The 26,384-nt window shown below is 40.2% G+C and overlaps 2 protein-coding genes across 5 annotated transcripts in view; both read left to right on the forward strand.

The window, feature by feature from the left end:
- ZMYM6 (zinc finger MYM-type containing 6) overlaps positions 1–16,044 on the forward strand; it is a 35,060-nt gene extending 19,016 nt beyond the window's left edge. For 2 of the 4 annotated variants that reach the window (XM_071217558.1, XM_071217559.1), the window contains exons 10-17: positions 670–820; positions 1,396–1,568; positions 2,604–2,751; positions 3,943–4,083; positions 4,563–4,600; positions 12,236–12,380; positions 13,241–13,316; positions 14,089–16,044. In XM_071217558.1, the coding sequence (XP_071073659.1) occupies positions 670–820; positions 1,396–1,568; positions 2,604–2,751; positions 3,943–4,083; positions 4,563–4,600; positions 12,236–12,380; positions 13,241–13,272 (828 nt within the window). In that variant the 3' untranslated portion in view covers positions 13,273–13,316; positions 14,089–16,044. The remainder of the gene's footprint in view (positions 1–669; positions 821–1,395; positions 1,569–2,603; positions 2,752–3,942; positions 4,084–4,562; positions 4,601–12,235; positions 12,381–13,240; positions 13,317–14,088) is intronic. The other 2 variants (XM_004472212.4, XM_012530545.4) reach the window with 1 other exon arrangement.
- Positions 16,045–17,351: 1,307 nt separating this feature from the next.
- Positions 17,352–20,610, forward strand: TMEM35B (transmembrane protein 35B). The gene is given in 4 exon segments (XM_004472211.4): positions 17,352–17,486; positions 18,804–18,984; positions 19,976–20,119; positions 20,122–20,610. Coding segments are annotated over 4 exon segments (627 nt in total). The 5' UTR covers positions 17,352–17,378; the 3' UTR covers positions 20,316–20,610.
- The last annotated feature ends 5,774 nt before the right edge of the window (positions 20,611–26,384 follow it).

The following is a 26,384-nucleotide window of genomic DNA, read 5'->3' on the forward strand; positions in this document are numbered from 1 at the left end:
CCTCCCATATGGTAGATGGAGGCCTTATCACTTGAGCCACATCTGCTTCCCAGAAGTAGTTTTTAATCAGTTTCATTCACATACCTTACAATCCATTCAAAGTGTACAATCAGTGGCTGTCAGTATAATCACAATTGTGAATTAATCACCACAATCAGTGTTAGAATGTTTTCATTACCACGAAGAGAAAAATCCCTATCTCTTATACCCCCCATTAATGATCCTGAGCATTGGTATAGAAGTGTTGTTACAAATGATGAATAAATATTATATTATTGTTAACTATTGTCAAAAATTTGCATTAGTTTTTTTTAATATATATTTTTTATTTTTTCAAAGAAATGTTACGCAGAAAATACAGGGATTCCCATATGCCCCATTCTGCACACGTCCCACACAAACAATATCCTTCATTAGTGTGGCACATTCATTGCAATTGATAAATGCATCCTGGGGCATTGCCACTGAGCATGGACCATAGTTCATATTGTAGTTTACACTCTCTCCCACACAATTCTGCATGTTATGGGTTAGTTTTATTTCAATAGAAATAGAATCAGTTTTATCTTTTCATTTTTGGCAGTTACTCAGTTTACTTTGAAAATGAAGACAAAGAATTTCTTATAGCACCTGTTTAGTTTGGTTTTAATGATTTTTATTTCTCTGCAGGGTAAAATGTTTCTGTTTTGTGGCAAGGCTTGCTCTGATGAATATAAAAAGAAAAATAAAGTTGTGGCAATGTGTGACTATTGTAAACTTCAGAAAGTTATAAGGGAGACTGTGCGATTCTCAGGGATTGACAAGCCATTCTGTAGTGAAGGTAAATTTTAAAAATCCACTTTTATCCTGTGAGTATGTGGTTGTTATAAAGTAAATCATGATGAGTTGGGCTATTCATCATAATATATTCTCAAGTAATTTTTGTTTTATGAGGTATAATTTGTATATAATGTTGAACGTTTTTTAATATTGAGTTTACACTTAATTCACTTTAAAAATCTATACTTTTTTAAGTGTCACAATAATCTCAATAAAGTAAATCCACCAAAAGAAAATTAGATCAATGGTATTAGGATAGAAAATCTCATAAGGCTTATCACTTCAGAGATATTTTATGTCTTGAACCCATTGTAGAGGGTATGAGCAATTGCAGCTTCTTCGCTTAAGAAACTTTTACACCTGTGATGTTTCTGTTAATAATATAGATGGCTTAATAGAGTAAATGTAAAAGGAGATATGAGTTTGTTTTGTGATGGTAAAGACTGTCCTTTAGAGGTAAATATTTGTCACGTATTTAGAAATTAGCTTAAAGTTGGTATCTAAGACCATTGACACTTTACCTTCTTCAGATTGAGTAAATTTGATGTTTCTTCCTTTCATCCATCTGCTTTTTAGTTTGCAAATCCCTATCTGCACGTGACTTTGGAGAACGGTGGGGAAACTACTGTAAGAGCTGTAGTTACTGTTCACAGACATCCCCAAATTTGGTAGAAAATCGATTGGAGGGAAAGTTAGAAGAGTTTTGTTGTGAAGATTGCATGATCAAATTTACAGTTCTGTTTTATCAGGTAAATGTAATAATATACTTCTTCAGCTTTATCAAGTTAGTGCAGATTATTTTCTATTTATAATATGTTCAAATTATGTGAAGGAAAATTTGGTGTTTAGAGCCAGGTAAGATAAATTATGGGCTCAGTGGCAAAATTCGAATGACTGCACACGTGAACTCTTTGGGGTAAAGAGTATAGGATTACTGGAGACTTCGTTGTGATTTGAGGGTATGTTTCTTTTATATTTTGCTTTCTTATAAGGCACATTTTCTTATTCATAACTTTGAGGTCTTTCAAGTTAGAACTTTGTATGGTTCTGTTGCTTTAAGTGGCTCTCTCATCGAGAAGTTTACTCTGAGGAATTTGAAGTTGAACCTTGTTCTTACTTCACAGGTCTAATGACTGTAAATGACCTCTTTAAAAAAATTACCTTTTTGAAAGGCTGACAATGATAGATTCAATTAATTGAACCTCTGTTATGTGTCCAGTGGTCCATAAGTATTAATTCATTTAATCCTCACTACAGTACTAAGAAGAGGTGTATAATTGCCAACTTATAAGTAAGGAAAAGCTTAAGTAATTTGTCTTAAGGAAGATGGTAGGTGACTAGATACCTTTCACTCTAGTGAAATCACCTGTTAATTTTGCCTTACCACCAAAGTATAATAATCTTGCGGGGAGAGTGTATGTCTTTTTCACCATTATATGACCAGAACATATCACAATGCTTGAGATATAGGGTGCTTAATTAGATATGTGTTGAATGAATCAAAGTCTGTAAGACTCCAAAGCCCTTATTCTTTGTACTGGAATATGCTGCCCCTTAACCTTTCTAAAATAGAGCCTATCTTTACTTCATCAGTAAGTTTGAAAAAAGAACAACTTTTATAGGCTGTCAATTTAGAGCATCTAATATACAGATTATTAAGTATATATATTTTTGTGATCTCAACTGACTCATATATCCTGTTTTTGTAGTGCTTTTTGGTTTTATGGTTAATATTCTCTTTTCATTATTTTATGGTTTTATGCCTGTCCTGTTTTTTTTCCCAGATGGCCAAATGTGATGGTTGTAAACGACAGGGTAAGCTAAGTGAATCCCTAAAATGGCGAGGCAACATCAAACATTTCTGTAACGTATTTTGTGTCTTGGAGTTTTGTCATCAGCAATTTATTAATGACCCTCTTTCACAAAATAAAGGTAAATTTAAATTGGACTAATGGGATCTTTATGTTAGTGCTAATATACACTATCAGCACACACAGTTGCACATAATCTAGTGAAAACAAAATTTCACTGATTTAAATAATATGAATTGCCTTAAATTTTCCTTTAAGAATCCCTAGAGCTTGCCCTTGAGGGAAAATTAATCCTGTGCTGTTACTGTCATAATCAGACACATTAAGGCATAAATAAATGTATATATACTAATTTTTTATAGGAAAATTAGATATCATTGCTTTTGATTGAATTTATCTGTACGTGTAAAACTTACCTTAAGGAATATATCCTCTTCATTTAATAAACTAGAAGTAAAAGTAGAAAATCAGGGCAAATGGTACAAGTATGTTAATATAGTTGCTGGACTAACATATGCTTTGATCCAGAGCTTGGTTGTAGCCATGGAAAAGAGAACAACACATTTATTACACCTGAAAAAAATAAAGTAGACCAGTTTTTTATGGTTCACAAAGTTTTTCCTGGCTAAGAATAAAATAATTTTGAAAATAGAACAGCTAATGTGGTCAGAATATCCTTGTAAGTAGCTAGATACGAGGCACATCCTTAAAGTAGCTCCCCTAAGTAATACTTATCTCTTTGAGTATTAAATTAAAAAATGCTTATGTTCTTTGATCAAAGCCTTTAGTGCTGATTTCTAATTAAGGACAGAATCTATGTGCTGTGGCTCATTGAGTCTGGCCCTTGCCTACCTATGCAATCTTACTAATCATCAGTTTAATCATATATACCTTGTGCTAATGTTTTGTATAAGCCATCCATTCCCTAGGACCTATAATGCATGTTAAGGAAACCAGTGTTCTTATGTTGATGAACAGTTACCTCACCAGTTTATTTATAAATATTGTCATGTTAAATTTTTATTTGAAGCAAGCTTAGGGTGTAGGAATTTTGATATTAACTATTAGAAAAACTTAGTTAATCCTGAAGCTAATACCTGTATTTTTACCACTTAAATGTCACCCGAGGCTTATGATTTTGGAGAATCAGGCTTTCCTTAAGCCCTAATGAACACTAATCTGACCAGAACCACCCAGCCAAACATTACACAGAGTTAGATATTTGCAATGCTCCTTGAGAATGTTGTTAAACAGGATTTTTATGTGTGACCCTTTTGTTTATACTCTGTCTTACCTGTTTCATTTTAATCAGTAAATATTTCCAAGGCAAAAACTGCTTCAGTGGAGCCCCCTTCTCCAAGGATAGATACAACACCAGTTATAACCAGTGTGGTGTCATTGGCAAAAATATCTGCCACCCAACCTATAAGGAACAATGACAGTGTTTTAAAAGGTATGACTTGACATAAAGACATTTAGGTAGACTATAGAGGTGGCATTGTCTAGTCTAAGTAGTTCTCATCAGTAATATCTTTCATTACATTTATGTGAGGAAATACGCCCCTCTCTGAGAGGAATGGGTAGCAAGCAGAATGGTGTGGAGGGGGTGGAAGTGGTATGTGTAGCTTTTGTTTAGTTTTTTTCAAGAACCCCAAATATTTTAATGTAACTCTTCCTTTACTACCAGAAATTCTAATATGGTAGGGACTGGATTGTGGCCTGGGAATCCTTCTTTACCTTTACTAAGCACCCTAGGTGATACTGATGCAAAGGTTTTTTTGGACCATTTTTTAAAGAAATCCTGGTAAATTTGAGCACATCTTAGGTTAAATTAACATTTGGCCTTATTCTTTTTATTTACTGGTCTGAAATAAGTTTCAGTGTTTACTTTTGTATATTCTGGAGATAAATATATGTCTTAATTTATAACAGGTGCAGTTACTAAAGGGGCAGTAAAGATCATTGAAGATGTAAGTTTTATTGTTAATATTTTTCTTGATAATGCCTCTTGGGTTTATTTTCTTCTTGGATATAGCCTTCTAATATATATCTGAGCACATTTCATTTTCAGTTTAGTCCTCAAAAAAGTAATTTGTTATGCACTGACTTATTATTTTCAAATCTAAAAAGTGTGACCTTAGACCATTAATAAGAACATATTTTCTGATTTGTTTTCTGCCTTTTTTTTTTTTTAATACCCATTAATTCCATCTGGTTGCTTATTTTTCTCTTTTACTATATTCAGGTATTTTCCTTTTAAACTTAAAAACCTTTTGAAAGTTCAGAGTAGTGTTGTTTTATGCACCTTTGGATTATGTGAAGTAAAAATGTTTAAATTTCCCACTTTATTCTCAAATTTGAAATACTGTGAAACTTCCCCAAATGAAAATTCAAGAAATGCATAATCTCATAGCTGGCAAGCTGAAAGGATTGTAAGCTCTGTTTTTGATGCTCTGTGTCAGCATCATTTTAGCAAGAAAACAAAATTTCCATCATCCTTTATCAATATCACATGACCTCATTTGGGCTTATGTTTTTGGTAACTGCTATTGTAACATTTGCTCTTAATATAATTAAAAATATTTTCCATAGTGTGTAACAATGTCATCCAGGAGTTCATTAAGTATACCTGAGATTCAGTAAATGGAAGAGAAGTTAGAGGTAATAAAACATTAGGAAGAAGGCCAAACCATTGCTATGATATTGTGTGCAGTTAATTTAGAAGAATGCACCATGCAAAATATTAGAGAACACTCGAAAGATATATAAAAAAACAGCGTTAAAGTAGATGCATAAAAGTTATAAAACCAGGCAAGGATAATGGAATAAATGGAAAAAATCCTGGCCACATGGCTGCAAGATCACTACTACCATAATGTGTCCCTAAGGCCAAGTTATTGTCTGTGCTAAGGCACAAAGTATTTTTGATGATTTGAAAGGAGGTGACAGTGAAACATTTTTAAGAATGTAAAAATGAGCAGGCAAATTATATCTGTTAATTCAGAAGCTATCAGAACATTTCAGCTTTACCATAATTTAAAGAGGCTTTAACTAAAGACAGCATAACACTTGCTAATAAGGAATCTGTGAAAGTGGCACAGAAGGTAGATTTGAACAGTGTTGATGATATGGATGTTGAAAATTTGCTTGGGTTGTACTCCCATGGAGTGACAAAAGAAGACTTGCCTAGCATTAGGAAAACAAAGGCAGCAGGAAGAGAGTTTCACCAATTAGCTTGGGCTTTCAGCACATCAACTAATATTAAAGCGTCTGGCATAGGCTTTTGACCATATTTAAGCAGCAATTGCAGTTTTTGAAGAAGTTGATCCAAATGTGGATTGCTTTCCCTCAGTGGCAAGGCAAAAGATAGAAAATGTGTCTGCATATCAAGAAATCCTCAGTTAAAAAAGTTGAGGGGAAAAAACTCAAATCACGTTAGAGTCATTCTTTTTTTAAAATTTTAAAATTATTTATTTTTATTTTTAATTTTTTTTAATGTTACATTCATATAGAGTCATTCTTTAGCATTTGTTTTTTAGTGAAAGTCTTACAGGGACTCATACCAACCTTCACTATCATGTGAAAGAGAGCTTGTAATTGGTTCTTCTTAGCTCTCTCTTTCTTTGTGTTATTGGAAGATGGTAATGATAATGATAACTTCTATTTAATTAATTTCAGGCAATATGCCACAATAGTTAATAAAATGTCATTAAATCAATTTTGTCTTTATTGTATATTATGTATTATGCATTAAAATTACATGATACGTTGTTTTATTGTATAATTAATAATTATATTAACCACACAATTGTATAATGAAAGTGTCAATGTATTGTGTTATTTATTAGTGTTATTAATATATTATAAAAGTATTTTATATTGATTGTAGATTTATGTACTCTGAGAATACATCCTCCCATTACTGAACTTTTATATGTATGGGACAATTAGTCTTGAATTATGCAAGTTTTTAATTCAGGGTTTTCAGGGAACATATCCCTCATATTAAATGTGACTACCCTATAAATGTTCTTCCCCACATAAGAGTACTTACTGTAATTCCCCAGTCATTTTAACTGTGTTACAGAATACCTCTGATTAATATATTCAGTTTAGTTTATAAAAAGTATAATGATAAATAATATAGTATCCTTATGATAAGAAAAATACTGATAGTTTTAGAATTTTGTTTCTCTGTGACCTTTTATGTCAATCTCCCTCAGTTATTTAAATGGTCTTAAATGTGTCTTTTTTGTGTTTTTAATTTTGAGTAAAGATGAAAAATGCAGATAAGTTATTAAAGGGGCAGTAAAGATCATTAAGATGTAAGTTTTATTGTTAATATTTTTCTTGATATTGCCACTTGGGTTTATTTTCTTCTTGGATGCTGCCTTCAAATATATATCAGAGCATATTTCATTTGCAGAAAATATCTGCAAAAGCCAGCAAACTTTTTCTATAAAGGTGTAGGTAGTAAATAATTTAGATTTCGCAGGCCATATGGTCTCTATTGCAGTTCCTCACCTCTGCCATTGTAGCACAGGAACAGCCAAACCGAATGAGTGTGGCTGTGTTCTTAATAACACTTTATTTTAAAAAACAGGTGGTGTGCCAGATTTGGCCCATAGGCCATAGGTTACCAATCCCTCCTCTATTGTATTCTCTCCACTCTTGATTGACCATTGGTAGATTTGGCTCATTTCATCTTTTTTTTCCCACTACATTTTTCCCCCCATTTTCTTTTAATAAACACTACCAGTCCCCTTTTCACATTCCTAGAAGCAGCTATTATTATGAGATTGGTGTGTGTTCTTTCAGACCATTTTTAATCTTCCTCATATCTCTCCATGTCAATACTTAACAGATTTTCATTCTTCTTGACTACATATCGTATTGCATTTTATGTAGCTACCACATTTTTTTATCCCTTGCACTATTGATGAGCATTAGGTTATTTCCAGTGTTTCACTATTAAAAGTCTCTGCTACAATGAACATCCCTTGTATATGTCTCCTTGTGTACGTGTGCAGGTGTTTCGCTCAGGTACATGTGGAAGAGTGGAGTTTTTGGGTCAAATACTGTTTGCATATTTTACTTTTTATAGATTCCACCAATTGCCCTACAGAGTGGCTTTTCCAGTTTATATTCCTACCAATTTATGTAATTGTACCCATTTCCCATAACCTCACATCATTTAACATTGTCAGATTTAAACTTTTTTTTTTGCCAATCTATTTGGTAGAATGTTATTGTTGCCTTATTTTGCATGTCACTGATTACTGGTGAGTTTACTTATATTTCTCTGTTCTTGATTATTTGAATTTTATTTAAATATCCTGTTAGTAATTTTCCCCCGTTTTTCTGATGCATTGTCTTTTTCTTATTGATTTATAGGAGTTCTTTATATCTTATGGATTCTTACCCCCTTCCTATGACTTAAGCACAAACATGCAGTAATACACTTACCTGGAAAAATCTTTCTTTAACACCAGGGCCACCCCATTTCTCTGCTCTCCTTTATGGAAAGACTCCCCTAAGGGTGGCCTCTACTTGCTGCCTCTACTTCTTATCTTTTACCTTTCTTTAGCTCGTTCTAGTTAGGCTTTTGTCTGTACCACTTCACTGAAAAAACTCTTGTCAAGGTTACCATCAATCTTCATTTTGTCAAATCCAGTGGTCAATTTTTAGTTTTCATCTTATTCAACCTTTTAGTAACATTTGACACAGTGATCTCCTTGAAGTATTTTCTTCTCGACTTTGAGGACATTTGGCCCTTTTCTCTGTCTTCTATACATTACTTCCTAGAGGACTCATATAGCCCCTTGTTTTTAAACACCATCTAGGTGGTGGCTGATGCCCAGAATTTTTTTTTTTTTTTTGCCCTGATTTGTGAGCTCCAGATTCATGAATCCAACTGCCTACTTGACAGTTAAACTTACCAACAGACATTTCAAATAAGATGTTTAAAACAGAACCCTTCTGTTTTCCCCCAGACGTCCTTCCCAGTTTTTCCTACTTCTTACCAGCCCCACAGCTACCTCCTTAGCCCCGGCCACCATCTTCTTTCTTCTGGATTATCACAGTAACCTCCTCCCTGTCTTCCTGCTGCCATTCTGCCCTTTGCAGTTTATTTTCCACACAGTTGCCAAGAGGATATTTGTAAAAGCTCTATCAGGTAACGTCACTCCTCTGCTAAAAAATCTTCAGTGAAATTCCGAAAAAGATAAAGGTATCATTTTGGATAAGTGGGAGAAATATATATATTATTCAGTAGCATTATGACCACTGAGTAGCCATATAGAAGAAAATACAGTTGGATATTTACCTCAGAACTTAAAATGAAATACAGATTAAGAAAACATTCAGAGAAGCGGACTTGGCCCAATGGATAGGGTGTCCGCCTACCACATGGGAGGTCCGCGGTTCAAACCCCGGTCCTCCTTGACCCGTGTGGAGCTGGCCCACATGCAGTGCTGATGCGCACAAGGAGTGCCATGCCACGCAGGGGTGTCCCCTGCATGGGAGAGCCCCACGCAGAAGGAGTGCACCCTGTAAGGAGAGCTGCCCAATGCAAAAGAAAGTACAGCCTGCCCAAGAATGGTGCCGCACACATGGAGAGCTGACACAACAAGATGACTCAACAAAAAGAAACAGATTCCCAGTGCTGCTGATAAGGATAGAAGCAGTCATAGAAGAACACATAGCGAATGGACACAGAAGCAGACAACTGGGGGTGGGGGTGGGGGAAGGGGAGAAAAAAAGAAAAACTTAAAAAAAAAAGGCATAACAAAATGAAAAGGTTGCAACTCATGTCATAAAGTGTTCTTTTTAATATGTAAAGGGCTTCTACCAATCAATAAAAAGACCCTACACTCAATAGGAAAATAGGCAAAAAGATATTATCTGGCAGTTTACAGAACAGGAAATAAAAATAATTCTTAAACATGCAAAGATACTCAACTTCAAAATTAGGGATTTATCAGATTGGCAAAGATTAAAATGGTATACCATTGAAGCATTCTTAAATACTGCCAAAAGGAGTGAAAATTGGTAAAAATGCTACAAAGGGCAATTTAGTGAAACCTTTTAAAATTTAAAATGAAATATCATCTTACCCAGGAACTTCATGTTTAGGAATTAATCCTTCAGATATATTTGTACTTGTTAAAATTGATAATAGATCCACTTAATGCAAAATTCAAAAGGCCGAAGAAGAGGGTATACATGAAAGTGTGTACAAGATATTAATTGCAGCATTGTTTGTAGCAGGAAAAGCTTGGAAACTCCTTAATTGTTCCATCAGTGTTCAGGGCCATAGTCTACTCATGCAAATTAGAAAAAAAGAAAAAATAGCCCAGTGCTGTAAGGGCCTGAAACGAACCTCTTTCCATTCTCACACCTCGTCACATGGCCTGACAAGTGGAGTCCCCTGCACAAGTGTACACAGTGGCTTTATGGAGGACCCTGGTTACATTAAGTACAGTATAACCAAACAATGAAATACTACACAGTTGTTAAAAAGAATGGGGCAGGTTTACAAGTACAGACATGGAATAATCTCAGGTATCATAAGTGAATAAAAGACACAATGTGAATAGTATGCTACCATTATGTTTTTAAAAGACTATATACATACACACAAAAAAGACTACAAAACACATGCTTGTATATATATATATGTATAGAAGACCTCTGGTGGGCAATTGATAAATACGTGATATGATTGCCTCTAAGGAGAATTGAAGGGCTGGGGGAGAGGTGTAAGAGGGATAATTGTTTTTCATTGTTTAATTTGAGCCTTTGCATTTTGTGTCATGTGTCACATCCATTAAAAATATATACATAAAATATTGTAAAAGATAAACGTGGCAAAGGATGTGAATAGGCAGTTCACAGGAAATATTTTTTAAAAAACCACTTAAACATGAAAATAACCACATTTCAATAAAATAGGATTTTTCACTTACTGAGAAACAACCAAAAGTTTGATAATACTGTGTTGTGTTGCCTAAGACATTGGAAACAGGCTTGCACACATTCCTGTAGTCGTTTTGTAATTGGATATAACTTCTATAGAGAGCAATTTGGCAATACCATGAAAATTAAAATCCATGTAACTTAGGACCTACCAACAACACTTCTAAGACCTCATTCTATAGCTATATTAGCACATGTAGAATTCATTGCTGTGTGAAGATATTTACTGCAGCATTGTTTATAATAGCAAAATGTGTGCATCCTAAAGGTTTGTCAGTCAAGACTGTTTAAATTGCTTAAACAGTTCAATACATTGAACACCATTATTACTAGGCAGTTTTACAAATTTAATTAAATATACCTTCAAGAAGCCTTTCTAAGTGACAAAAGTGAGGTGCCAGGCTTTGTTAATAATATGTTACCATTTTAAATAAGCACGTAATTTAATTATATAGACGTTTTCTAGAAGGATATATAAGAAACTGGGAACAGTTGTGTTCAAGATTGTGGATAGATGGCAGAAAAGGCATGGAAAGCTTTTCATGTATACCCTCTTAAACCTTTTGAATTTTGCATTAAGGGCATGTATTATCTATTTAACAAGTAAAATTTAAATATAACCTCCCATGGCTTCCCATCACACTTAAAAATACAATCCTTTTTTTTTCCCCCTCCCCTGGCTTACTCAGTTTCAGCCTTGTTCTTGTCAATCTCTTCCCCATTTCAGGGCTTTTGCCCCTATAGTGCCTCTGCCTGGCTTGCTCTGTTGATTAACTGATGTCTGCTCAAATGTTTACTCCAAAATTACTCTCCGTGCTGCCATCATTCTTCATTCCCTACACTGTTTTATTCTTTTTCATAGCACATTTCACTACCTGGATTTAAACATTATTTATTTGTTGCACTTGTTTATTTTCTGTATCTCCCTCTAGAATAGAAGTTTCCTAAGAGCAGGACTTTGTCTTGTTTTCTGCTGTATCTCCAGGACTTAGAACAGTGCCTGGCATATAGTAAACATTTAGTAAATATTTATTGAATGAATATGTTTTGAATACATTCTCTCATTCTGTTGGTTATCTTTTAACTTTGTTTATGAAGACTTTTGTTGCAAAAGTTTCATATTTTTAGATAGTCAAATATATCGATCTTTTCTATCTTGTTTCTACCTTTTGTGTTTTATTTAAGAATACTTTTTTTGTGTTCTACACATTTGAAAGTTCTCTAGTGATTTTAAAGTTTTGTTTTTTGAGTTCTTTAATCAATATGGAATGTATTTTTGCATATGGTCTGAGGTAAGCTCAAATTTTTCTGCATAGCCAACATTTCCTAATCGGCAAGGATTGTTTTCATTGTTTTAATCTAACTTACTATAGGCAGAATAATTTTAAAAATCAATAAATGAAACAGATACTGATTAGGAGTATTAGGAATTGGTATATATTTTCAAAAATGACTTCTTTATGGCAACCACTCTTTCAGAGGAATTTTATTTCTCAGCATTATACCCCAGAGAAGACTGTGTCTTCTGTGCAGTCTTGAGACGTGTCATCTTTCAGGTGATAGCAATTACAGTCATTGATAAGGTACTAAAAAAAATCTTTTTGGTTTTTGAATTTACTTTTAACCAGGGAAGTACACAGACAGATGCCATGAAACTTCTATCTTCCCAACCTCCCAGGCTTTTAAAGAACAAAGCATTATTGTGTAAGCCCGTCACACAGACCAAGGCCACCTCTTGCAAACCACATACACAACCCAAGGAATGTCAGACAGGTATGTGTCCCTGTGCTTCCACATGTAGAAAGTTTGCTTTCTGTTTTTGTTTTTGTTTATATAAGAAAGGAAAAAGTAATCGACAGTTTCTTGAATGTGTAAACATTCATTCTTTGATCACATACCTTGAACACCTAATTTATTCCTTTTATAATTCTTGTCATTAACACTAATAAATCCTAAATAGAATCCACCTGCAAACAAAGCATTATGCATAGAGTGGACAAGCATCTCGCATGTATGCACTGCTGTTTTTCAAATGTGTAGACAACTGTTAAAATTACTAAGATACAGATTTAGTTAAAGCATTACTGATTTAACCTTTTTTTTTGACACTGAACTCAATTTTCAGTTACTAAAAGTATAATTAATACTATGTCTAAGGTGTTGGTGATCAGGAAAATTGTTTGAACTCATACTTGAAAAGGTTGTAAACTACTGTCCCTGTCTGTGTTAACTACTTTTAATCCAGCTACCCTTACATTTTCAATTACTTAGTAGCCTGTTCTACCAAAACATCTTCGTTTTTTTGTTTTTAATAATAATTTTACTTTATAGAGTGAACTGTGTACAAAAGCTTAGTCTGTCAATGAGTAATCATGAATTAAAGTAAGGTGCCTTTCTTTTGGTGGGAATCAGAGAAATCTGGTTTCTTTACTCAGTAAATCTGATTATTTTATATTCCTATAAAATGATGCATTCTGTATACATGAATTATATAATGCATTCACATGTGGAGGGTAGTAAAGGGTTGGTGGACATCTGTATGTGTTGGGTATTTGTGTGTTTACACTTCTTAAAAAATTTCTAGACTATTAGGTTATTTTCTATTATTATAAACTGCTTTTTTCATTTAACAGTCTATTGGAGACATCATTTCATATCATTATAAATGAAATATATACATTTTTAATAGATGCATAGATTCCAATGTATGTAAGTCATTTCCCTAATATTGGACATTTAGATTGCTTCCAGTTTTTAATGTTATAAACACTGTGCATTAAGCTGTGTAAATGGATCTTCATGTATTTGTCTAATTAAATCCTTAGTATAAATCTTAAGCAGAATTTATGATTCAAAGGTTCTTATATGTTTTAATCCTTTTGATGTGTTCTGCTAATTTGACCTCCAGAAAAGTTGTCATTTTTGTACAATCAGCAGTGTTTGAAAGAGTCCATTTTTCTATCCCCTTACTGATGCTAGATATTAGAATTAATAATTAATCCTTATCTTTTTCCTCAAATTGAATTTTGGAAGATTTCAAAATTCAGAAAGGTTGTAAAGACAATACAAAGAACACCAATATAGCCTTCAGTATCCTTCATCTAGATTACCAAATGTTAACATTTTGGAACACTTGTTTTCTCTCTTTTTTCTCCTGAACTCTATGAAAGTATAAAATAATTTATTTCTAATTTGATGTGTTCTGTGGAACTCAGACTTAATTCCAGTAATCTGTTAAATATATAGGATTACTTGTACATATACCATAGCCTACAGATTTAATTAGTGACCAAGCTTTGGAAAAAGGAGAAATTAGATTTTTCATGACATCATGGAGGTATTATAGTTTGTGTTTAAACTTTAATGAGTGTGTTCTGTTGATATAGTGACAAAATATAAATCTTAAATGTGTGGGGAAAAACAAAAGGAACATTGTTTATTTGTTCATAAAAATAACAGTCATTTCAAATATTTCATTCAGATTTACCTATGCCTAATGGGAAAAATGATGCAGAACTTGATTCTCCACCTGCAAAGAAAAAAAGAATAGGCTTTTTCCAGACTGATGATGCAGAATATTTAAAAGTTTGTTTTATTATCTGTCCTGTATCAAAAGAGAGTTCACCGAGGCCACAGTGTGTCATTTGTGGAGATATCTTACCCAGTGAAAACATGAAGCCAGCAGATCTCTCTCATCATTTGAAGACAGCACATTCAGAATTAGAAAACAAACCAGTAGATTTTTTTGAACAAAAATCTCTTGAAATGGAATGTCAAAATAGTTCTTTAAAAAAATGTTTACTAGTTGAAAAGTCACTTGTGAAAGCTTCTTATTTAATTGCTTTCCAAATCGCTGCCAGCAAGAAACCATTTTACTGTGCTGAAGAATTAATTAAACCATATTTAGTAGAAATGTGTTCAGAAGTTTTGGGTTCTAGTGCTGGAGACAAAATGAAAACCATCCCTCTTTCTAATAATACAATTGGACACAGGATTGATGAATTATCTGCAGATATCGAGGATCAGCTGATTCACAAAGTCAGAGAGTCAAAATGGTTTGCCCTTCAGATTGATGAATCATCAGAAGTCTCAGATACCACTCTTCTTTTGTGCTATATTCGTTTCATTGATTATAATTGTAGTGATATAAAAGAAGAATTACTTTGTTGCATTGAAATTCCTTCCCAAATAACTGGTTTTGAAATATTTGAACTAATAAATAAATATATTGATAGTAAATCTCTGAATTGGAAACATTGTGTTGGTCTCTGTACAGATGGGGCTGCAAGCATAACTGGCAGGTGTTCGGGTTTAAGGGCAAAAATTCAAGAAGTTGCCGTGAATAAAGTGGCATTTACAAATTGTTTTATTCACCGTGAACATTTAGTAGCAGAAAAGTTGTCTCCATGTTTACATGAAATTCTTATGCAGTCAGCACAAATTTTAAGTTTTATTAAGAGCAATGCATTAAATTCACGAATGTTAACGATTTTGTGTGAAGAGATGGGGTCTGAGCATGTGAATTTACCACTTCATGCTGAAGTACGCTGGATATCAAGAGGGAGAATTTTAACACGATTATTTGAATTACGACATGAAATAGAAATTTTTTTAAATCAAAAGCATTCAGACTTGGCTAAGTATTTTCATGATGAGGAATGGGTTGCAAAACTGGCCTATATTTCAGATATATTTTCACTTATAAATGAATTGAATTTAAGTCTACAAGGTACTATGACTACTTTCTTCAATCTATATAATAAAATCGATATATTTAAGAAAAAGTTAAAAATGTGGTTGAAGCGCACACAAGAGAATGATTATGACATGTTCTCTTCATTTTCTGAATTCTCAAACTCATCAGACTTAAATATGAAAAGCATCACAAGTGTTATTTTTGAACACCTGGAAGGACTTTTTGAAATGTTCAATGACTGTTATCCACCAGAAGAAGACTTGCGTTCAGGAAATTTGTGGATAATTAATCCTTTTACAGATCACGAAAATAGTAATCTCACTGACTTCGAAGAAGAAGAGCTAACACAATTATCTTCAGATTTAGGATTACAATCGATATTTAAATCAATGTCTGTAAATCAATTTTGGATAAATGCAAAGACAAGTTACCCAGAACTCCATGACAAGGCAATGAAGTTTTTATTACCGTTTTCCACTATCTATCTATGTGATGCTACATTTTCAGCTTTGACAGAGTCAAAACAAAGAAATCTGTTGGTTTCTGGTTCTGCCCTAAGACTTGCAGTCACATCTTTAATCCCAAGGATAGAAAAATTAGTAAAGGAGAAAGAGTAGCAATGTACATATTGCTTATCATCAAAGTCTATAAATTTGTGCTAAAATTTGTATGCAATAAGTATTCTAAAATATAATTTCCTATGTGGATTTGTGTTTTCAGTGATTAAATGTTTTTAATATATTTTCTTTTTTGTTGAGAAATTATCATTTATACATAATTGCATATGATGTTAATATTCCAAGGTAGAGAATTTATTTTATTGATGATCAAATAGTTTGGATTAGTGACAAAGACTGCAGATAATGAAAGCCTCAGATCCATGATATAATAGCACAATCTGGAGGTTAAAACATTGGTCTTTAGGAGCACACGGGACAATTGAGTCTACAGTTACCTAGCTATCTACCCCAGCTGCTGTAGGACCTTAATAGCTAGCTAACTGGAAATGGAAGCAGCAGGGAGCTTGAGGCCCCTTCGGGGGCCTCTTTGGTTTGTTAGACCTGGGCTTAGGAAACTTTTTTTCATAAAGGGACAGATAGTAAATATTTTAGACTTTGCAGGCCATAGGGTTGCAACTACTCACTCTGCAGTTGGGATACAAATGCAGCTAGAGAAAATCCACAAAAAAATGAGTGTGGGTGTGTTCCAGTAAAACTTTAAAGTTTGAACACTGAAATATGAGTTTCATATAATTTTCAGGTCACAAAATCTTAAATTTTTAATCAATAAAATGTCAAAACTTTATTAGCTTGCATGGAGAGGTGTTTAAAACACAAAACCACAACTAGTTTGCCCATCTCATTTCCAGACAGATTCCCAGTAAAGAGCAGATGGGCCAGTAGTGCCCAGCAGGGATCTGAATATTTAACCTTTCACATGTTAATTTCAGCTAAGAGAAATTAGAGGAAAAGGATATTTCTAACATACAGAAAAGAAAACTTATTTTATAATTACTAATCATTATTAGCGATTTTGGAAATTATTTTAAAACTCTTTGAGCTTACAGTGTGCTGGCATGTGCTAGGCCTGTTTCAAACTCAGAAATGATGAGGCGTTATCTTCGTTTACAGATGCAGATACTGAGGCCCACCGAGGTTAGGCGAAACTCTAATCCCACAGCTAGTGTGGTGCCATGTAGGAACAAAGCCACATCTTTTGATAAATGGAGATCTTCTGCGAGCCACATCCAGATACCTATGTTTGACTCTGCTTCATAATGGCTGGGAGACATACGGACTTGCCCAGAATTGAGTGTCCTTTTGGTCATTTAAGAGCCAGTGGGCCTCAGTGTCCCCATCTGTGAGGTGGGGGTGACCGACCCAAGCGCCTTCAGCTTCCGCAGCCTGTCCTGGGCCAGGAAAGGGGGTGCGACTCTTCTGGGAAACGAAGGCTCCGAGCGCAGGGTTCCGGCCGCCCCGGGGAGAGAGGAGACGAGCGGGCGCTAGGGGGCGGGCTTTCGGCGGGGCCAAGCCTCGGCCTGGCGACTCCCACCGTCCCCCGAGGGCGTGCGCGCCATGGCGCTTCTGCTGATTGCTTTGCGCGTCCTGCTGGGCGGCTTCTTCCTGCTCACCGGGGCGGCCAAGCTTTCCGAACAGATCTCCGCTCCGGTGTCGGAGCAGTTGGTGAGCGGCGTGGGAGGCGGGCGGGATCGAGTCCGTGGGGGGCGTATGCTGCGGACCCGGGCCGTTAGTTACACCGGCCCCCGGCGCACCCTGCCCGGCCCCACCAGTTTGCGTCAGTTCCCCGCGAACCCGCCTTCCTTCGGGCAACACAGCGCCAAAGCCGACGGTAAAAAGACTCCCCCCGGCATGGGCTTCTTCTGGCTGAGAATTGGAGACCTCAAGCAAACTTAGAGCCGGAGGAGAAAGTCCCTGGGACCCTGGGGGAGGAAGGACTATGGGAATGGAAGAGTGATTGAACTCCCTCTCCACCCTCCACCCCACTTTAATCATTTGCTTGAGTTCTTGGGAGGTTGGTAAGGGAAGGGTTTATTTTTTATTTATTTATTTATTTATTTTTTAGGGAAGGGTTTATTAATACCCACTTGGCAGGGTAGGAAACTTGCCTCGAAGGTGAAGAGATCTGTTAAGGGTTACACACCTAGTCAGTTGGCAGGACTACAGCTAGATCCTCCCCTAACCGGAAGCCTTTCCATGGAGCCTAAGCTGGAGGCCTGGAAGTCTCCTTGCTTGCCTCCTGCTTGTTCCGGTTTCATGGGAGGGCTTTTATGGCCTCTGTCCTCCAGGGCCCCCAGCACCTCAAAAAAAAAGCCAGATTTGGAGACCCTTCCCAGCAGCATCCCTTTCCTAGACCCCAGTATTGGCTAAGGTTCTTGGCCTAGGGTGGTGGGCTGTTTGGGGCAGCACACCCCCGGGGCCAGAAGCATAGAGCTTCTTTCCTGGTGGCATTGCACAGGGGAGGTGGAGTTGAGGGAGGGGAGCAGAAGTCATTTGGCCCAGGACAGAGCCCAACACAGCAGGATGAATCACTTTGAGCCCCCTTAACTCCCTTTGTGTCTGCTACCGTGGGATCCAGGACCTAGCATAGAAGACTCAGGCTGGACTCCGTATTAAAGAGCACCCTCTGCCTATCCCTAAATATTCCCTGCAAAGGAGCCTGGAGAGAAACCAGGCCAGACAGAAAGAGAAGCTATGGAGTTCTCATGCTCTTGGCACTAGATGGGCCTGGGGTCTGGGTTATAGCCTGGTAAAAGGTCTGCTGAGAAAAATCAATCTAACTCGGCCTTCTCACTGATTGGAAAGAGCCCCACACAGGGGCCCTCACCTGTGGGCCTCTAGGCTGACCACAGGCCAAGACCTCACCTACAGCAGCCTCTTTGTGGGAGGAATTGATGTTGAAGCCACAGAGTGCCCCCTGTGGAGCACCTGGGTGATGGATTCTTGAAGACTGTGGCTGACAGGCATTCCCTGCCACCCTAGAAAGCCCTGTTTGTGCAGTTTGCTGAGGTGTTCCCGTTGAAGGTGTTCGGCTACCAGCCAGATCCCATGAGCTACCAAGTGGCTGTGGGCTGGCTGGAACTGCTGGCTGGGTTGCTGCTGCTCGTGGGCCCACCGGTGCTGCAAGAGATCAGTAACTTGCTTTTGACTCTGCTCATGATGGGTAAGTGGGGCCCAACTGGGCTGTGGGAGTGGGGATTTTGGGGAGGATGATGGAATGACCTGGCCATTCTCCCTTACTGTTGCCAGCCCTCCTTGTTTCTCTGTGACCAGGAGCACTTCTGGTTCTTCTGGAATTGCCATAGTCTTTGGATTAGGATAGATGCTTTCAAAACTCAGTATACTGTTAACATTATTCCATGTCAAATATACCTTCTACCTCCCCGACTTTAATGACTGCCTAGCATTCCATTTTAAGTATGTTTTGTAACTTCAGAGCCTTCTACCCCCACTTCCTGCTGGAGTGGCAGCTGCCATTTGACTTATGTGTCTGGCAAGGGGCAGAGAAGCTGTGGCCCACAATAAGTACATACCTTAAGAAATGTATTTAAGGTTTTTAATACATATATTTAATACAATACATATGGAAGGTAGAGAATTTCCCTAGGGCTAGAGAAATCCCCTGCCCCACCCCTCCTCAGAGTCCTGATTTACAAAGACAGCTGCTGCTTCAAAGGTCAGACATTTTTAGGCTCTTCTGTCATATCCCTTGGCCTTACGTCACCATTGTTGACCACCATTGGTGGTGCCACCACCAGCCAGTCCTCCCACACGCCAGGCTTTCTTTCCATCTCTGGAGCTTCCTTTGTTTTCAGATCTTCCCCACACCTCAGCCACCAACCCTTGAACCTTCATCTCTCCAGTAGGTGTAGGAGTAAGAAAGGAGAAGGATTAGGGAGAATTTGTTCCAAATCCCCATCTACCCACCTCAAGCCCTGCCTCTGAGAGGGCCTACTTTAGTTCAAGGGGCTTCTAATTCCTGGTCCTGCCCTCTCTGGGAGGCCATAGAAATGACTGCAACTGGTTTGCGGTGGGGGATGGGGTTAGTAGGAGGGCTTGGGCCGGGGTGGGTCAGCCTGGACTGGAGAGCCCTGAGCTCCTGTGTCTCCTAAGGGCCTCCCAGGGAGCCTCAGGGACCTCATTTTCCATTCCAGGGGCTGTCTTCACTTTACTGTCTATGAAAGAGTCACTGAGCACCTGCATCCCGGCCATCATCTGCCTGGGCCTCCTGATGCTGCTGGATATCTGCCAGTTCTTAACCCAAGCTAAGGAAGTGGCCTGGCCCTCTAGGAAGAAATCTTCAACACTTTCACAAAATCCTGGCAATTGAGGGTCTCTGCCTCTTTGTGCCATGCAGCTGTCACAGCCGGAACATGGTGGAACACAGACTTGACCACCGTATTACCCATTCATTCATGGCCATCCAGTGCTGAAACAGACATCCTGCCTACCTGGCCTTGCATTCTCTCTTTCTCTATTATGACTCTCTATTGACATGTCACACTAGGATCCTTCATGTCATAATTAAATTACCCCAAACTCTAATGCCCCTAAATAACTAGTTTTAATTGCTTGATGTAACTGTACCTCTCCACTTTTTAAAATGCCTTTATACAGATAATTTTTCATTGAAAATAAGACCATATTTTATTGTACAATTTTATGTACTATTTTATTACCTGCTTTTTAAACCTAGTATGCTGTAATGCCATTCCATGTTCATTATGCTTCATCAATCCTAATGAATGCATAGTATTCCATTAATATACTATGATGTATTTTTTTAAAAGATTTATTTATTTATTTCTCTCCCCTCCCCGTGCCCCAGTTGTCTCTTCTATTTGCTGCGTGTTCTTTGTTGTCTGCTTCTGGTGTTGTCAGCAGCATAGGAATCTGTGTTTCTTTTGTTGCGTCATCTTGTGTCAGCTCTCCATGTGTACGGCACCATTCCTGGGCAGGCTGCATTTTCTCTCATGCTGGGCAGCTCTCCTTCTGGGGCGCACTCCTTGTGTGTGGGGCTCCCCTATGCAGGGGATACCCCTGCGTGGCACGGCACTCCTTGCGTGCATCAGCACTGCTCATGGGCCAGCTCCACACCGGTCAAGGAGGCCCGGGGTTTGAACCGTGGACCTCCCATGTGGTAGAAGGATGCCCTAACCACTGGGCCAAGTCCGCTTCCCATGATGTATTTTTTGAGTTCCCCTCTGAGGAACATTTAGGTTGTTTCCAATTTTTTCGTCTTGTAGGCTATATAATAAATCACCTTTGCACACTTCACTCTTTCCCTTAAAAGTGAGGGGGCTGGTTCAAAAGGTACACACATTTTTTTAGACTTTTTAAAAAAGATTTATTTATTTCTCTCCCCTCTTCTCCTCTACCCCCCTCCCCCGCCCCCCATTGTCTGCTCTCTGTGTTCTCTCACTGTGTGTTCTTCTGTGTCCGCTTGCACCCTCGGTGGCACCGGGAAACTGCATCTTTTTTTTGTTATGTCATCTTGCTGCGTCAGCTCTCCTTGTGTGTGGTACCACTCCTGGGTGGGCTGCGCTTTTTTCACCCAGGGCGGCTCTCCTTGCGGGCGCACTCCTTGCACATGGGGCACCCCCATGCGGGGCACCCCTGCATGGCACGGCACTCCTTGCGTGCAGCAGCTCTGTGCGTGGGCCAGCTCACCACACGGGTCCGGAGACCCTGGGTATCAAACCCTGGACTCTCCCATATAGTAGGTGGACACTCTATCAGTTGAGCCATGTCCACTTCCCTAGATTTTTAATGCATATCTAAAATTTACACATTGAATATAGACATGTTGAGTAGGGCACCTGTCCTAGCCACATGAGGTGTTCCTTCCATTGCTTGTCATTTCTGGCACTTCAGATTTGCAGAGCTAACAAAGATGGGCATGGAGTAATTTTACAAGTTCTGAAACGGCCAGCCTCTGGTACTGGGGTGTGGTACCCAGTCTACTGTTTCTTGACACCCACAAGGAGGCAGGGAGAGCCATCCCATGGGATGCTGAAGTGTTATCAGAGGGCCCCACAACCTGGGAGGAAGCCCAGAGGTCTTAGGGGATCAGAAGTGGATGAAAGAGTAATATGTGAGGGTGCCTACTGTTACATCACCAACCATCCTTACCTCAGCCAGTGGGGAACTTTTTGGAAATAAGGCACCTCCCATAAGCGAAAATGGTGAGGGAGAAGAGTTCATTATTTATGCAAATACTTATGCCACTAGGCCCCAAATTGCTTTGTGGGTAGGGGTAATGGCTTTTGGGTGTCCACAGGCATGAATGAAGTCTGTGTATATTACTCCATTTCATCTTCACTACAGAATAGTAATTCCTGCTCTGTCATTGACTAGAGCTGTGAATCTCAGTCACGATATCTAAAACCTCAGTCTCATAGGGTTTGAAGAAAATGTTACGTAAGCACTTAGCACAGTCCCTACACGTAGTAACTTCAACAAATATTACTGGGTATGTGTACATATATATAAGTTTTAGTAAGGTAGATTGTATTACTTTGCTGTCAGATGCAAGGAAGAAAAGACCCAATCAAGAGTGTCAAACAAATAAGAGAAACTTCCTTTTATGTATGTTCAGAGATAGAATAGCTTCCTTCAATTTCAATGTTGGTTAACTTGGCTGCTTAATGATGACAACAAGGACTCAGGCTTTTTTTCAACTTTCTTCTCTGCTGCTTTCAGTTTAATACCTACTGCCCTTGGGGTTGCAAAATAGCTGCAGCAGTTCCATACAGCATATTTTCACGTAACATCCAAAAGTGAAAAAGAGAGGAAAGCTTTCTGAGAAGACCAGAGGTGACTAAATAATGGACTCTACCACTTAGCTGTGTGGATGTGGCCAAGAAACTAATCTCTGCCTTATTTGCAAAAGTATTGATAATCATAGTATCTACATAGGGTTACTGTGAGGACTCAGTAAGTGCTTACTGCAGAGGCTGGCTCATGATAAGAGCTCCATAGATGTTAGCTGTTATTAAATATCATAGATTTGTTCTACAGATGAGTAAATGGGTTCAGAGAGCCGAAGTATCAGACCTGAGTCTAGAACTAAGGTCTGATTGACTCCAAAACCCATACTTTCCACTGTACCAACTGCCAGAGGTCAGTTATGCCACCCTTTCCCTGTTCAACTTAGGGACAGATGGAGTGACCTGTCCAATGTGATTAAATGTGCCCTGTTCCCCAAAGTTACCATCTGCATGAAAATCTTGAAGCCCATGACAGTAGAGCCTGGAGCTCCTAGGAGCCTTGCCTCTTTCCTTCACCCCTTCCAGGATGCCACAGTCTCCAGCCAGGACTTTAAATAAAAAGTCCTCACAGCTGGTATTATATCGAAGGCTCCTGTTTACCATGGAGGCTTTGCCTGTAGGCTGATTAGCAGCTTCAGGGCCTGTAGGGTTGGCCCAGCAGCTGCAGGAGAAGCAGGGTGCTGGAGAAGTGGGCTGGCCAGCTGGTGTGGGGGAGCAGTTGGATTGACAGCAGCAGGAGGAACTTGAGCCCCAGCAGCACCTCCTCAGCAGCCCAAGGAGAAGCCAGGCCTCAGGAAGTGAGCCCCCCAAACTGCACCCTAAATCTAGGTCAGTTCAGCCCTGTGACTATTCCGTTCACATGCCTGGCCTTCCTGGTACCTTCCTGATACCTGATAACTTTCTCCCTCCCTGGGCTGAAGGCCTTCTTGCTCTGCAGTGACACTCCCTTCCTGGGGACCCAGCTCACAAGCCCAGCTCACAGCTGCCACAGGTGGGCCTCAGCCCCTCCAGCTGCTGGGCCCATTCTTCATGCATGTCCCAGGATTAACTAGCCAATGGGAGGGCCTGGGGTATGTGGGTGGGAGGGGGGATTCTGACATCTCAGCTCCTTAAGGCCAAGACCCAGAACCCCAGAGAGAACTTTAGCAGCCAGAAGAGCAAGAGGTAAGAGAGGAAAGATATGGTGGGGTGGCAGGGGTAGGTGCTGAATGGAGGCCACTGGGGGTTAGAGCCGAGAGGATTGGGGAGAAGGGAATACACTTAGGATCCTAGAAAGATTAGAGCCCAGCAAGCTTAAAAGAAGAAATCCAGATTTTGGTAATGGAAGAACAGAGTTTTGGAATACCCAGGGGGTGCATGTATGTGCCAAAAATAGAAACAAGAGAACCTTGGCTTGTGCACAGACCCTTCTTGGGGAGAGGGTAGGACTATGCCCATATGTCTTTGTGTTGTTTGTCTGGGGTGTCTGCAGCTCTAACGCTGTATGTGTTCTGGTGTGGGTGTACACATTTATCTGTGTGCTGCCTAGAGGGGAAGGCAGCTAGTAGATATGAAGTATCTCCCCAGTGGCAGGCACAGTGCTCAGAGTTTTACTTATGTTTTCTCATAATCTTCCCAACAACCCTGTGAGGTAGGTATTTTAATCTCCATTTCACAGCACAGAACACAGGTTCAGTGAGGCTGAGTAATTTGCCCAAAATCATGTGGCAAATAAATGCGTGTATCTAGAATCTGTGCTCTTCTTGCTTTGTTGTCCAAAGCTTTGAATCACACCCAGGACTTCTTTGTGATCAAAAGATGAGGAAGGAAACAGGCTGGAAGGCCTGACTGTTGTGGAACCTTTTCATCTGTGCCAAGGAATGCTCAAGGCAAACTTTGGGGCACTTTCCAGGGAGAAGACCTTTACCAAGCAGGTCCAAGTTACTGTGCACGGGCCTGTCCTCTGGGTCACTGCACCACATGACCTTTCCTCATCCATGCGTCTCTCCCTTCCCCACTTGATCTGGGTGGCAAAGGGAGCAGAACTTGGGCTTTTTCTAGGAAGGATATTTCCTTTATATTTCAGCCTGGTTTTTTCCAGAACCTCCTGTCAGCTCAGCCCTGTTTGGTCTTACTGCACGTGCCTGAACGATACTCCATCTCTGAGGGTCACCCCACCTTCCCAGTCACCAAGGTGAAAAATGTCCAATCTACTGGCAACTCCTGACTCTTTCTTATTTTCAACAGCTTGTCCCCAAACTCATTTTACTCCTGAGTATATACTTTCCTCTCCATCCCCAGCAGCAGCTGGCCGACCTCAGTCCTCATCCCCTCTCACATGGGCTTTCTTGCCTCTAGGGTCCCCTGCCAACAAGGACCGAAGAAGAAGGGAGAGGGGTGGGTGAGGTGGACTGGAGATGGGTTTCTTCCTTCCTGAGGAAAGTAGGGTATCCCCCAGTCTCCACACCGACCTCTCTTCCTTCTCCAGTTCAAGGTTGGAGATAAAGAGCAGTAATGGGGACCTGGTTGTTGGCAGCTGCAGCCCCTAGGATGACCCTGCTTGCCTCATCCTGGTGCCCCCGGCCTGCTCCCTGGCGCTAGGCCTGGGGCTGCCCACCAATGTGGCGGCCTTGGCAGTGATAGTCGGCAGCGGCAGGCGCCTGCACCAGGCCCTGCGTGTCTACCTGCTCAACCTGGCCCTGGCCAACGTTCTCTCCACGATCACGCTGCCGCTGTGGCTCACCTACTGTCTAGGCCGGGCCCACCGGCCCTTCCCGGAAGCCTCCTGCCACGCGGCTGGGGCTGCCTACTACGTGTTCACCTATGCCGCGCTCCTCAGTTCGTGCCAAAGCCGCTCGATGCGCAGCCCTGGGCCGCCCGCGGAGGCTCTGCCCGCGCCGTCTGCGTCGCCGCTTGGCTGGCGGGCCTGGCCTGCGCCGCGCCCTCGCTGGCTGCGCCGCACGCCCTGCGCCCGGGCAAAAGGCGCCGCTCGCTGCCTCGAGCACTGCTGGCGCGCTCCACCCTGGCCTGCGCCACCGCGACCTTCTTCGCGGCCGCTTTCCTGCTGGCGCTGGCGGCCCACGTGAGTCTGGCGCGGGCGCCAGCGGCGCCCTTAGGCCCGCACCTGCGCGCGGCCGTGACCATGGTCCTCGGGCTCCTGCTCGACATCGCCCTCTTCCTGGCGCCCTACTACCTGCTGCTGGCGCCCTGGGTGGCCCGGCAGGAGAGCGCCGCCGGCGGCGACCAAGGTGGGCGTCCGGCACGCCCTCAGCCTGGCGCTGCCGAGCTTTAACAGCTGCTTGGGCCCACTCACCTACTGCTTTTTGTGGGCGGCTTCTGCCGGGACTGCTGGGCGCTAAGCTGCGGTCAGGGCTGCGGGGGACCCGGAGTGCATGGCGCCTCTTCTGTCTCTTCCTATAAGCCACCCTCCTCGAGGCATCCAGGCTGGAGAGCAAACTCTTTTGCAATCCTGACACAACCACTTGACAGCAGTTTAACTGTAGCCCCCTGAGTTGAGTTCATCTGTAAAAAGGGGCCAAGAGCATTCTTTGTAATTGAATGTTGTCTGGGCCAAGCCAGCCTTTGGGTAAAGGTAGCAAGCCATTATTTTAAAAACCTATAGGGGAAAGCGGATTTGACTCAATGGATAGAGTGCGGTCTACCACATGGGAGGTCCAGGGTTCAAACCCAGGGCCTCCAGATCAGTGTGGTGAGCTGGCCCACGCACAGTGCTGATGCACAAGGAGTGCCCTGCCACACAGGGGTGTCCCCCAAGTAGGAGATCCCCATGCTCAAGGAGTGCAACCCTCGAGGA

Source organism: Dasypus novemcinctus, chromosome 9, assembly GCF_030445035.2.
Source record: "Dasypus novemcinctus isolate mDasNov1 chromosome 9, mDasNov1.1.hap2, whole genome shotgun sequence".
In the NCBI taxonomy this organism is placed as follows: Eukaryota; Metazoa; Chordata; class Mammalia; order Cingulata; family Dasypodidae; genus Dasypus; species Dasypus novemcinctus.